The sequence below is a fragment of the Manacus candei genome, unplaced genomic scaffold (genome assembly GCF_025592945.1).
Source record: "Manacus candei isolate 608988 ecotype Guabito, Panama unplaced genomic scaffold, ASM2559294v1 h1tg000025l, whole genome shotgun sequence".
NCBI lineage: Eukaryota > Metazoa > Chordata > Aves > Passeriformes > Pipridae > Manacus > Manacus candei.
Window position 1 is genome coordinate 4,746,721 of NW_026138073.1, and position 13,065 is coordinate 4,759,785.

Here is a 13,065-nt window from a genome sequence, read left to right on the forward strand (position 1 = left end):
TAATCTCCCCCTACAAGGAAGCACACTTGCTTCTGTTTGACTTCAAAGCACCAACTCCCAAAGTCAATGACTGTCACTAGGTGGCTGAGGATGATAGCTGTGCCAAAACACATTTACTTACATTTATCCCTCTGCACTCTTGTTTTTTTCTCCCCCCAAGACAGCCGTACCAGCTCCCTGCCTCTCCTGGCACTCCCTGGGGTGACGCCGAGCAGCGAGGACCATCCAGGTAAGCTGCTGGCCCCGTGCATGTGTCACATTGTGCAGAGATACCCCTGGCATTCCTTCCCATTGCTGCTGGAAGACAATTATGTCCTTTAAACTAGCAAGAAAAAGTATTTTGTTTTTCTTTTTACTTTTTCTTTTTTTAAACGTGTCCATCGAAACCTGAGGTTTGGGTTTCATTTTACTATGAGTCTTTTCAAACCCAGTGAGTTCAGATCAAGCCATTATACTTACAAGTTATCATCCATCAGGTCTGATGTAGCTCTGCCTGCTTCATCTCGGGACTTAGTGGACATGGCACACAGATCTTCCAGTGATGAGCATGTGGTATATTAAACAGACAGGTAGTGACAGCAGTGCATGGGATAACAAATGGCAGGGGGAGTAGTAAGGCATTCCTTTGGTTCTTTTGCTGCACTGATACACCAAGATGCCTCATGGTGAAATTAAAAAGCTGCATGTCCTAAACTGCTAGAGTTTTCCACACAGTTTAGCATTAACCCTTGGGACTCCTTGCCACAGGGGTGTGAGGCAAAGGGCCACTGCCAGGGTGGATTGGGAGCAAATCCCACTGGCCAGTAGAGCCACAGGCTCCCTTGTCCTTTGCTTGTAAGATGTGGAGGAGCCCCACGATGGTGACAGATCAATTCTCCTTCTCTTTCAGTGGCATCTCCCCCTAAACAGTTTCCCCAAGAGCTATTTGGATTAGACACATTGCTACAGTCCCTATCCAGCAGAACAGAGCACTCCTTATTCCCCCTGTCCCTTATCAAAACCAGACTCTTTATACGTTTCTATAGAAAATCTAATTTCAAAAGCATGCTAGGAAACCCCAGCCTCCTGTTCTCCAGGACTGCAAGACACTGGTTTGTGTCCAAAGCCTATGAAGAAAAATAGAAGTCAGGGGACCTCCTGCAAATGCCAGTCTTGGTATCACTCCTCCTCCCTGTTAACCAGAGGGATCTGGGACTGGCTTCAGTGGAAAATAAGTGATTTACTTTGTGCTTTCATGAATTTAGACACTGGTGAGTATTGAGACTATCTCTTTAATACAAACATGGGTGAACAATCCCAGTCTTCTACTGCAAGAGCCAAGGCGAGTCCCAGCTTCCCCATATGAGGAAGAAAGTTGCTACTTCATGATACTATTTAAAAATGGCACATTGTGGGGGTGTACCTTTAGCTGCCTCTGCCTAACAGTCTAACACTGAATAGTCTGAGATTTCTTCATCGTGATGCATTTATTTTTCTTTTAAATTCACTTCAGTGGTTGATTTCTACATGTTAAAAACACAGAAATTTGCAGACAGCTGAAGCTGAACACAAGCTCATAAAAGAAGCAGCAAAGCTTGACCCTGTGCCCATCTTTCATTGTAATTTAATATTTTATATTCTCAATTAGCAGTAATAATAAATAATATCAGTTTTATATATTTTTAAAGTTTATTTTGCTGCACTTATTTGTTCCAAACTCTCAATCTACTACTGTTCCATCCAGCAACAAACTATAATAGGGGGGGAAAAAAAAAGTGCTAACCACCTTTTTTTTTATGCTGGTCTAGCATAATCTTTATTTCTTCAGACACTTTGTGCAAACATTAAATTGATAAAAGACATAATGTAGATGGACCCACAGTTGAACTGAAGGTAATTGCATACAAATGAAATGGAGACCTATAATTGTACAGTGCTTTAGCCTCTCCCGCAGTGTTTTCTGGAAGCAAGGATCTCACTTGTCATAGCAAGTTGCTTGTTACGGTGATTGCATGAAGACTTGATCTAGCTGTACAAGACAAGTATAACATTACTGAAAGGGAGCTTTTCAAACTAAGAGTCTGACACTAAAATGTACTGTATTTTCCAAGATGTAGTATGCTTTAACAAACAGAAGAGTCCTTGAGTGACAGCTTTTGTTATCCTTTTGTTTGATGGTGCTGTATTGAAAAATTCAGGTTATGTCTATGTCTTTCTATTTCTGGTTTTGATTTCTCTTCAACAGCACTTCAAGAATAAAAATTGACTCGAAGTATGAATAGTAGAAGTCGGTGGATACAGTAAATGTTAGTCTGGCATTTACTGATTACTTCTGTCTGATTTTTTTTCTGTCTCGCTTGTTGAATGCTTAAATGCATTCCATGGACCATTGTGTTGTTGCAGAACTGGGGAAGTCAACAGATATATTGTGAAGTAAAACATATCTAGTTTGGATTTTTGGGCCAATTATGAAAGTGGAAAATTATAGTCATTCTTGCCTACGCCTTTGGATCTGATCCGTGTGTGCTCAATGGCTCAGCTTGTGTGTAGCTCTCAGTCTGGACAAACAGGATCCATGTGTAAGATTGGCACCTGAATAGCAGGTGGGGCATGTGTCTTTTGGACTCACAAATCAATTATTATCCAATAAATCCAATGCAAAAGCAGGACATTGCTTCCTCTAGAGCTCTGCTGCTTCAATTAGCACAACTTTTCCTGGAGACGGTTTGTTATTGAATGAAAGTGCAGGAAAACTTGTGGTGTGTCACTGATTTATAAACACTGGAAAATAGTGATTACTGCACATGCAAGTACATCCAAAATGCATGAGTTTTCACATTTTGGACTGAAGAGGCTGGCCAAGAAGACAGAGAGGGGGGAAAAAGAGAGCTATATTTATTTTCTCTGGTGGGAAAACCATCAACAAATCACCACAGATGGGCAAAACCAGATACACACAGCCTGGCATGCTGGTTTTCTACGACAGAGGGCACAGCCTGCAGGGGAGAAGTGCTATGCTTTGCACTGCTGGGTCACACCCAGTGGAGCCACCATCTCTCCTGCCCTTCCTAAGTCTTGCCTGTGGCTTTCCTTCATCGTAACACTCATAAAACCTGACAGTTATAGGTTTCTGAGACTCCTCTCTGTGCCATTGTTGTCTTACTGTCTCTTTTCCTCTATTTCTCTCCATCCCATTGTTCTCTCCCTGTTTAAGGCCAACCTGTAAGCTCTCCAGGACAGGGTAATTCCACATTTTCTTCATAGTAGACGTCATCATTACAAGTTCAAAATCAAGCCAATACATCTGCCAACACACAATTTTAAAGCAGTGATTTAAATGTAAAATGAAAATTAAAATGATAGCTTAGTATTTCTGTATATCCTCTCCCAAGGTCTTACTCTACTAACCTTTACCTTTCTACATATTTCACCACGTAAAAATGACCTAAAATTGCATGAAATTTACAATGAGACAGTGAGCAGAAATTTAAATGAATTGCTCACTCGTTCTATGCATAAATAGAATCATAGAAATCCCAGAAGAACGAGTTCAGAAGGGGCTTCTAGAAGTCAGCTCATCTGCTTGTGCCACAAACCAGTATTAACTGCAGTAAGAGCAGGTTGCTGGGGTCCATGCCCAGCTGAGCTCTACACACCTCCCTATCTTTTCTGGGGACTGCTCTGGTGCTGTACACCTCCTATGATGAGGAATTTGTTCCCTGTGCAATCCTAATTGCCCTTGCTGCAGCTTGTGACAGTGGTCTCTTGTCCTTTTGCCTCTGTGCACTGCTGGGAGGAGCTGAAGTCTGGCTTCTCAATTACCCTGGCTATGAAGTAGAACACAGCATCCAGCACTGTTCTTTGCCTTCTCTTCTCCAGGACAACAAAGCCCAGCTCCCTCAGCCTCTGCTCATACAGAAGTGTTTCCAGACTCTTCACATCTTCAGTGGCCTTCACTGGACTTGCTCGAGGCACTTAGACCTCAAATCCTTGCTTGTCCCTACTTCAAGCCTTATGGACCCAGTGGTTTTTCACTTACCTTGTAATTCATCCATTCCATCCACATTTCCTCCTCTTGGCTGCAAGGATACTGGTGGAACAACTGCAGTCTCATCAAGGTTTCACTCTCTGCCAGCCTTTCCTTGGCTTTTCTTCACTATATGCCAGAGGTCAAAGGTATCTGAAAAACAAGAGATATGCAGGGTCTCTCTTCGGGGTCCTTGCAGTCAAGTGCAAACTAACCACTTTAGAGCACTTACTGTTCCTCTCAGAAAGTAGTATTTGCAAAACTGAGTTGTTTGTAAAGATTGATTTTCTGTATGTAGCTCAAGAGCAAGCATATCACAAGATTTAAGTAAGATAAGAAGTGACGCTGTGCTTGATGTGAGGTGCAGGAGTTAATCAGCTGTAGATAAGAACTGATGAGGTTTTATCATCCCCGCCATAGAGAGAATGACTGTGTTTCTTGGCCTCTTGATCACTTCAGAGAGTGAGTGAAACTATATATCAACCCATGTTTATCTGTGCCTGAGAAGTTCTTCAAGAATAAATTGAACTCAGAACTCTTCTTAACCTTTCCCCTAGTTGGGGCTTAAAATTAAGCTCTCCCTCTGGTTTTTGAGCTGCCTCTCTGGCACGCTGACAGCATGTGAAGTATCCCATCTCCTAGCTGACTTCCAGGCCAACACCACAAGTGGGGATGAAGTTATGAAATAAGGAATCTGGATGTTAAACAGAGACCATCTGGCTTTCTTCGCTACAAGATTATGAGCCATGGTGAGCTGGCACATCTGCACCAAGGTACCCCCTACGTGTACATTGTTGGCTGTAAATTTAGGGAAAGAGAGTTGCAGTTGAAAAATAACAAGTTAATTGTTTTACATTCTTTTATATCACAAATTGAAGTTAGGATAGGATACTCAAAATAGATGACAACTGAGGCAATAGTTCTGTTCTCTCTCAAAATCCAATCCCACCCAGTGGAAGTAAATTATTACTTAGCCTCTAAGTCCACTGGGTTTAAGACAAAACCTTAGAAGGCAAGTTCACAAATACCTATACTAAGAATAGACCTCTGTAAGGAGACTGAAATCATTAGGTAAGAAGGGTTAGGCCTTGGAAGTAAACAACTGTAGGCTTGGAAATTCTGCATATGTTATTCTTTCAGATCTCTGTCTTGGTATCACAGTCTATTTTTTTTTTCCTAATCCCACCAGACAACCAGCTTACAAATGAAAAACACACAGATGAAAAGCCTATGAAAGGTATTGTTATGAGTTCTGTCGCAGAATTCAGCATCACAGACGCTTCATCAAAGGGCACCAAAAATGAGAAGAAATTGTCAGATGCGAGCAGATCATCCATTGCTTCCCTGGAGAAATGCAGAGAATTCACTTACATTGAAGATGACGCATCAGTACATCAGAGGGACAGTGACGGTACGTTTTATAAAACAGATTACATTTGATTTCTGAATAATGCCCATTGCAAAAGAACTACGTGTATCCGACTTGAAATTACATGTTGAACAGGAGGTTCAAGAACATCGCCAAAAGCAATGTTAAGTTGCCCTGCAGACATTTGTGCGGTAGATGAGATTCTCTAGAAGATGATCTTAATTTGTCAGTGATATTAAAGTCATATGAGAGGAATGTAGAGCTTATTGTGCCACAGAGCATTTGTACTTCAGTAATGAGTGTTTGCACAGAGGTACCAGCATCAGCATCAAATAAATGTTATTTCTGATTGCTCCAGTGGATGTGAAAAAAGGCTCTGTGAAGTATTTTAGAAGTTTCTTACGTGTGCCTTTTGCAATAATGGATTAGTGTGTTATATCCTGTATATCATTTAACAATTCCTAAATTAAGAATGTCTAAATATGGATCAGCACAAAAAATGCCATGCTCTCCAGGAATCACTAACATCTTTATTTTATCATTGATCCTGTACTTAATTTTAATGAAGGATCTGCAGTATTTATTTTATTTAGGGGACTTGTCCTCTAGTCCAGACACTCCCAATTTTCTGAGTTTGCTGACTATCTCAACCATTACTGGCACACAGGTGTGTACCATGTGATGCAAATAACAGATTTCATACTCCTTAAGAAAGCTAAAAGTGAAGGAAATTAACAACAAAAAAAACCTCCAATCTGTGCTCAATTAATAATGTTAAGGGCTGGATGGAAGCCAAGAAAACCAAAGGAAGCCAGATTTGTGGTTGTCACTGCATACTCAGCTCACTCTACTCTGACAACTTACTGTTTATTCTACATACATGAGGCCAAATCCTGTTTTGTGCTGCATGGAGAACCCCTGAAAGCAGAGGAATAGATGAGGAAATTGATGATTATGTTGTTCTGTGCACTCAGGGAGGAGCAGATCCACATTAGTGTCACTAAGTGTGGCCAGTGTGGCTTCAGTGAGCGTTGGAACATGGCTGTTCAGAGCATCATCTCTATAAGCAGATGCCACCAAACAAGAGCAGGAAAAATTAGAGACGAGGCATGCTAGAAAAATTATTAGAAATTCTTCTTTTGTGCTAATTAATCTACTAATGTAGAGAATGAGAGCTGAGGTCATTGTTCTCACTGAGATAAACGCAGTAACGCTGTTTGGCAAACAGCAGGGAAAACAGAGGGGAAAACAGGAGATTGCATCTTCTTTTATGCAGTTTGTGGCTAATTTATTTTCAAATATATAAATGAATGCATAGGAATGGATGTTTAATTGCTAATATCTATTATTTATATACATTACCCCACTTAAAACAGGACCAAAAAGCCTCACACATGCAGGTTTTTCGAAATGTGTTACATCCATTATCACAGTTCATGGTGTGTGCTCTGATGGGAATTTAAAAGCATCTTTACTGCACATCACAGAGTCTGTGCTGAAACATTACTTTATTATTAAAATTTTGTGCTTTTTTGTGCTCTCTTTCCTGGATGAAGCCCTAAGAATCATATCTATTCTCTCCAGATTACATAAGCACCATTATGGTTAACACATTCAAGGGAAAAAACCTGTTATTAGAAAACAGATCTTTGGAGAGGGAAAAAAAAAATTAAAAATCCTTAATTAATACATAATTTTGAATTCTGTCTCTCACATCTATGTATAGGAAGGAAATTTCATAAACATAAAGAACTAAAAAGAATAGTCTTAATTACACCAAAGACTGCTGAATAAAATCATTACATTTTCTACAGTGTAAATTTCATACAATTAAATGCAGCGGTGTCATCTTATTAAATGTTTCAATTTTATAATTATTTCAGTTCATTTAGCTTGAAAAAAAACATAAGCATGAATTTACCAAGTATCACCGAAATCTAGTCATTCTTATTCGACAGAACTGACTTAGAAGTTAGTTGTGCTTGTCTGAACATAAATAGATCTTGACATATTTAAATAAGTATTAAAATTGATAACATTGATGATGATATGACACTCAGAAAGAAGTTCAATCATATGCTATTTATTCTTGCTACCTGCCTTAACTGCTTATTTTTTTAAATAAAGAAGCTGGATTTTTTTAAATTTTGTTTTTCAGCAAGAAAGCTTTTTTTTTAAAAAAAAAAAAAAAAAGCATAATTCCGGAAACTTCCTGGCAGTGAACTTAATGTTACGTGAGAGAGAAAATGCCACAACAGAACCAATGCAGTTGAATGAGTTCACAGTTAGTCATCCTAGGGCAAGAAATGTGGTTATAACCATATGCTTTCCCGAAAGAACCAATGAAAAGACATTCATATTGTTGAAGGCATTTTTCCCTTCCAAAAACAAGAAGGGGGGAAAAAAAAAGAAAAAAAAAAAAAAAAGGAAAGGTCTGGGTCTTTGCGCTCCAACTGGATTCACACAGTCGGAATCTCACACCTGCTGCACCCGAGCAGCCTTCCCAGATGCTGGAGGCTGAGCAGTGGGGAGTCAATTCGTTGATTTTTGAAGGGAACAAACAAAACACGAAGCTTTTACTCATGGTGACCAAGTTTTCGGGAATATTCACTAGCTACAGACACACAACCTAGATGACCTATTTTCCAAACCTTTTCCTCCTTTGAAAAATTGACATTTGTGAATGAAAAGGTGAGAACCCCATTTTGGTGGGGAGGTAGAAGGACCCTGGGCTGAGACTTGATGATCACGCTGCCCTCTGTGAATGCTCTTCTCCAGACCTGCTCTACCTCCCTGTCCTTGGCTAGTCATTAAGCATTTTTAGTGCAAATTCTTGTGAACATGGAAATAAACTCCAGTGTCACATGTGCTGGTGTCATGGTTTTGTCCCAGGCTGCAACTCAGCCCCACACAGCAGCTCATTCACTGCCCTGCTGCAGAATGGGGGAATTAGAAGGGTACAAGTGAGAGAGCTCATTATACAGGTTAATGGGACAGAAAAGGAAGAAAAATAATAATGAAAAAAGAATTAGAATATACAAAGCAAGTGATGCACATGGCAGTTGCTCACCCCTCGCCGACCGATGTCCAGTCAGTTCCTGAGCAGCAACTCCTGGTCATTTTCTCCCTAATTTATATACTGAGCATGATGCCATATGGACTGGAACATCCCCCTGGCCAGTTGGAGTCAGCTGTCCCAGCTGTGTCCCCTCCCAGCTTCTTGTGCCTCTCTAGCCTCCTTGCTGCCTGGGCATGCAAAGCTGAAAAGTCCTTGACTTGGTATAAACTCTGCTTAGCAACAACTAAAAAATCAGTGTGCTATATCAACATTTTTCTCATCCCAAAACCAAAACACAGCATTGTACCAGCTAAAATTAACTCTATCCCAGCTGAAACCAGGACAGTTGGTCAGGCAGAACATGCAGCATCACCAACCAGCAGCATTTCCAAACTCCTGCAAGGCTGCAAACCCCCCTCAGAGCATCCCTGATGCCTGAAGCTTACAGCCCAAACACTTAAAGAGTATAGAATCATGGAATCATTTAGGTTGAAAACGACCTTTAAGATCATCAAGTCCAACCATAAATTTGGTTCAAAGTGCTCATTCCTCTGAACTTCACTGCCATAGAATGTTTCCATTCAAATTATTTTCATGCAGCTCTTGTTTTTCCAGACACAAATTTCATAGAAAATAAACTTTTCATTTGTCTCTATGGAAGTAGTTGTCATCAATATATTGTTAGCCCACCCTGTGTGCTCTTTTGCATCTAATTTCTGTGTAGCCACACAAGCCTAAACCTGGGTAATCCAGCATGCCCTTGTTCTCATGTCTCCCTGCTTTTCCTCTCTCTTAGATGAATGTGCAACTCTTATCCTGGCCTGCTTGTTCTGCCAGTTTTGGGACTTTCTTGTAATGCTGCCTGATACCTGTGAACATTGGCTGACAGATACCTGTTGTCCATCCAATAGATATTACCAGACCTCTGACGAAGACCACGGCAACAACGACTGCAACTGTGACTGTGACATTGATTGCAGCCTTTTAGAGTCCTGCCATGAGACTGGGGAATGCCTGGAACTTGCCATGGAAATTTCTGAAGTCTGCTATCGCTAATAGGAAAACAATTGACAAAATTCCTCAAAACTACCTGAAAGTGAACTGACAGATTACAAAGGAGATTTTTTTTTTTTTTAAGATATTAATAATAACCAGAGATTTTGCCAATGAGGACTGTGAGCATCTTGCTGCTCCCTCCCTGGAGGTCTGTATATCTGTACCGTTCTGATTGTGTGATTTCACAAACTGCTGAAACCAATAAAGGACAAAAAAGGGTCTTCTCCTTTGCCATAGATGACAACAGAATTCCTAAGTGCCAAGCGTGCCACATGCTTTACCCACTGTCAATCCAAGGCTTTTATAAACCTGTAATTCCTTTAATCACAGGTTTCCCCATTCATAAACACAGGACAAATTAGGACATTATTTTAGGACTGATATATATATTACTTCATCTTCCTAATGGATTCATACCTAAATATGTACTACACATTGTTGGTTATTATAAATAATTTATGATATAGCATCATTTTATAATTAAAAATTTATTTATTCAATCTCTTAGAACACACTTATATACTCAGTTTAGATAGAAAAGAAAATTAAATGAATTAGAAACCATGCTAGTGGTAATTACAGCAAATGTTGCTAAAATCTCCAGTGAATTTTGTGGAGGAAGCATTTTCACAGGGTAGTGCCATTCGACAGTGTATTAATGTGTGTGCCTATGGTTATGTAATAACAGGTTATGCCTATTGTTCATTAGTTATAGGAAAGGGCTCCTTAAGTGTAATTAGCCTAAATGGGAATTGACTGCATGCTTCCAGAGGAGAATTACACCGTAGATAGCCAGTAAACTCCTCTGCTTTATTTTCATTTTGAGATTTCTGCAAGCAGCAGAATATTGCCACCTATTTTAGTGCAAACAGACATCTCCACCTGTGCACAAAGGATTACAAAATGACAGTATCTATCCTGGCTGTGCTTTCAAACTCCCTCTATCTCTTTTCTGATGGCAGGTCTGATTAATAAAAAGGAAATACATATTGCACATTACACGTATGACAACAAAAGCACATCAATTCAGCTGCCTGAGGGTGCAGAACACAGGTATTAAGCACAGAGGAAAACACAGAGTTGCTTGCTCATATTAGATATTTATAGACTAACACCAGAAACAGTGTTTGCTTTGCACAGGCACTAAAATTTCTCCCCTAAACCCCACTGATCCCAGTGCAGAAGTGCCTGGAGAATCCTAAGGAAAGACCCTGAACAAGAGGCTGGGATGCTGAGCATGGCTGAAATCATTGAAGCCTCTTGTTTATTAATCAGACTAATCCTGATAGACAAATATTTAATGGGAAAAAAATTCATGTGAATTACCTTTTCTGCCCCCCACTTCTGGAAAATTTATGTCTTCAAACCACCAAAAAGTAATAATTAGAACCACTAACAATCTTTGTAGAGGTGTCTTACAAAGCTTAGTGACCAGAGGACAGCAAACCTCAGCAATGCATGGAGCAGCCCAGCACACCTTGTTTCTGTGCTCCTTCCAGGACTTTGGTGGGGAGTAGAAGAGTTTTGTTTATTTTAATTGTGACGTCACATTATGAGTTGCAGCCGCCTGAAGGAACAAGATCATCCTTCACTGCCACACCAGTTCCAGCCTGCCGGCTGGGTCTGAATCCAAACCCCAAAGGAACTGCCCACTGCCATTCAGGAGGCACTGGTTTGGGACACCCACCCTGGGCTGGGCAATGTTGAGTTTTAATGGTCCAGTTTCCATTCTCCCACAGATTTTTGATCTTAAATTTTCCAATACTGAGCCTCATAACTAAACTCTCAGTGCAACATATCAGGCCACAGAGCCTTGGATCATTCTATCCTTTCTATCACAGGTTATCCTTGGCAAAGTGGCATGTGGGTGTGTATGAGTAAAAACACTGACTCAAGGCACTTAAGAGTCAGAAAAAGGGAAAATTTGGCCCACATACCATTTCTTAGAGAAGTACCAATAGAGATGCCCATTGGCAGTCCTTGCTCTTGATGCAGCTGCCCAAAAGGGAAGATTTCATGTGCAATGGCTGGAAGGAACCCAAGAGAGGAAACCAGGGGGTGGCATACCCCAAAATATCAGTGTGGGTCCTAGAGATGGAGAGCTTGTCTTGCAAGCCAGGATGTCTTGTTTCAGTTTTGAGCCTGCAAGGTAATAAGCATTGACCACACAGGCATCACCCATAGCAACTGGGGTCTCCATTCGGCTGTGGAGCTGAATTAAGGACTACTGGCACAAATGTGGAGTTTTTTTCAACTGTTTTCCTAGGAATTATTCTTCAAAAGATCTTTTTTTATCATGTCGTAACCCATAGGTTGGGATACTGAGGTCATGTCTACTATAGGGCATGGGTAAGGTCAAAGACAGAATTACAGTGGTCATAGCCATAGCCATGGCTAGACAGGATGTCCCAACAACACGAATGGAATCACACTGTGGGATATATTGAGGGCTGTTGTTGTAGTGAATGGTGGCATTTTAAATAATGCAGCAATATCTCCTTGCCTAAAATGCACAATGGCACATTGCTCAGTTTCCTGCTGTAGGAAGTAGATTTTTAGAGAGCTTCTGCATGAACGATGAAACCTTGAAAAATGTCTTATTTCATACAATGCAGCAGAAGCAGCAGCTTATGATGACTTTCTTTTCTGTCATAGAATTGTTAATTGCAACATTGTGTTTTCATGACATATAGGAACATTTTAATATATTGACACCAGAGAAAGTCAGTCTGACTTTTCCATTAACTATTCCAGAAACTGGGTTTCCTCTCTGAACAGCCATCCTATTCCCACACTAAGCTGAATTCCTAGGGCAGAAAAATACCCATTTATCAGATTTGAACATGGGTAGACATTCCAGTGAAACAGAAACATTTGGAACAATTCAAGGCTGTCTCTGCATTTTCTGTTTACTGGGAAGGAAGGTCTGAGCGCCTGAGTAGGAGGCGTTAGGGTGGATGGCTGTTCGGAACATGTTGGACTCAGCTGTGCTCCCAGGAGATGTCAGTGTGTGAAACCAGCTCCTCAGAACAACAAATAGAAGTTACCATTTTGCAAACGGGAACATCGCTCCGACACGACGCCTCTCCCTCCTCAGCACCAGGAATGCGCCAACAGATTGGTTGGGGGAAGAGAGAGACAGAGATAATAACGAAGAGCTGTATTGCTGCCTTCTACAGGAGGGGCCCATGGGATGCTCTCTAAGGATCTCCTCTTGGAAATGACCCAGCAGTCTCACCCTTGAGGGGAACATGTCTTTTCACCTCCTTTCCCTGTGTTCTCAGAACACAACACAGATTGGGATGCAAACTTTAGGGAAATTGACGTTTGCTAAATACAGGAAAGGCCTCAGGGTGCTTCCAAAAGATCACAGATGAGTTATCTCTAAGGAAATTAAATTCTCTGACTGACTGTGAGCCATTCTATAATGTCGTTCTGGTGCCTTACTCTTCATGCACACTAAATGAGGGGCTGAAAAAAATTATTCCATGTACACCCCCAAATATAGGGCTGGAGCATATTATATTACCTCATTTAACTTTCCTCTGCTTCCTAAAGCATTTTAATGATCCATAC

At 40.7% G+C, this 13,065-nt stretch overlaps 1 protein-coding gene across 1 annotated transcript in view; it reads left to right on the plus strand.

Moving 5' to 3' along the window:
• Positions 1-9,793, plus strand: part of MDFIC2 (MyoD family inhibitor domain containing 2) — a 43,291-nt gene extending 33,498 nt beyond the window's left edge. The window contains exons 3-5 of the mRNA XM_051788909.1: positions 161-229; positions 5,196-5,417; positions 9,230-9,793. Of these exons, the coding sequence (XP_051644869.1) occupies positions 161-229; positions 5,196-5,417; positions 9,230-9,489 (551 nt within the window). The 3' untranslated portion in view covers positions 9,490-9,793. The remainder of the gene's footprint in view (positions 1-160; positions 230-5,195; positions 5,418-9,229) is intronic.
• Positions 9,794-13,065: the final 3,272 nt, after the last annotated feature.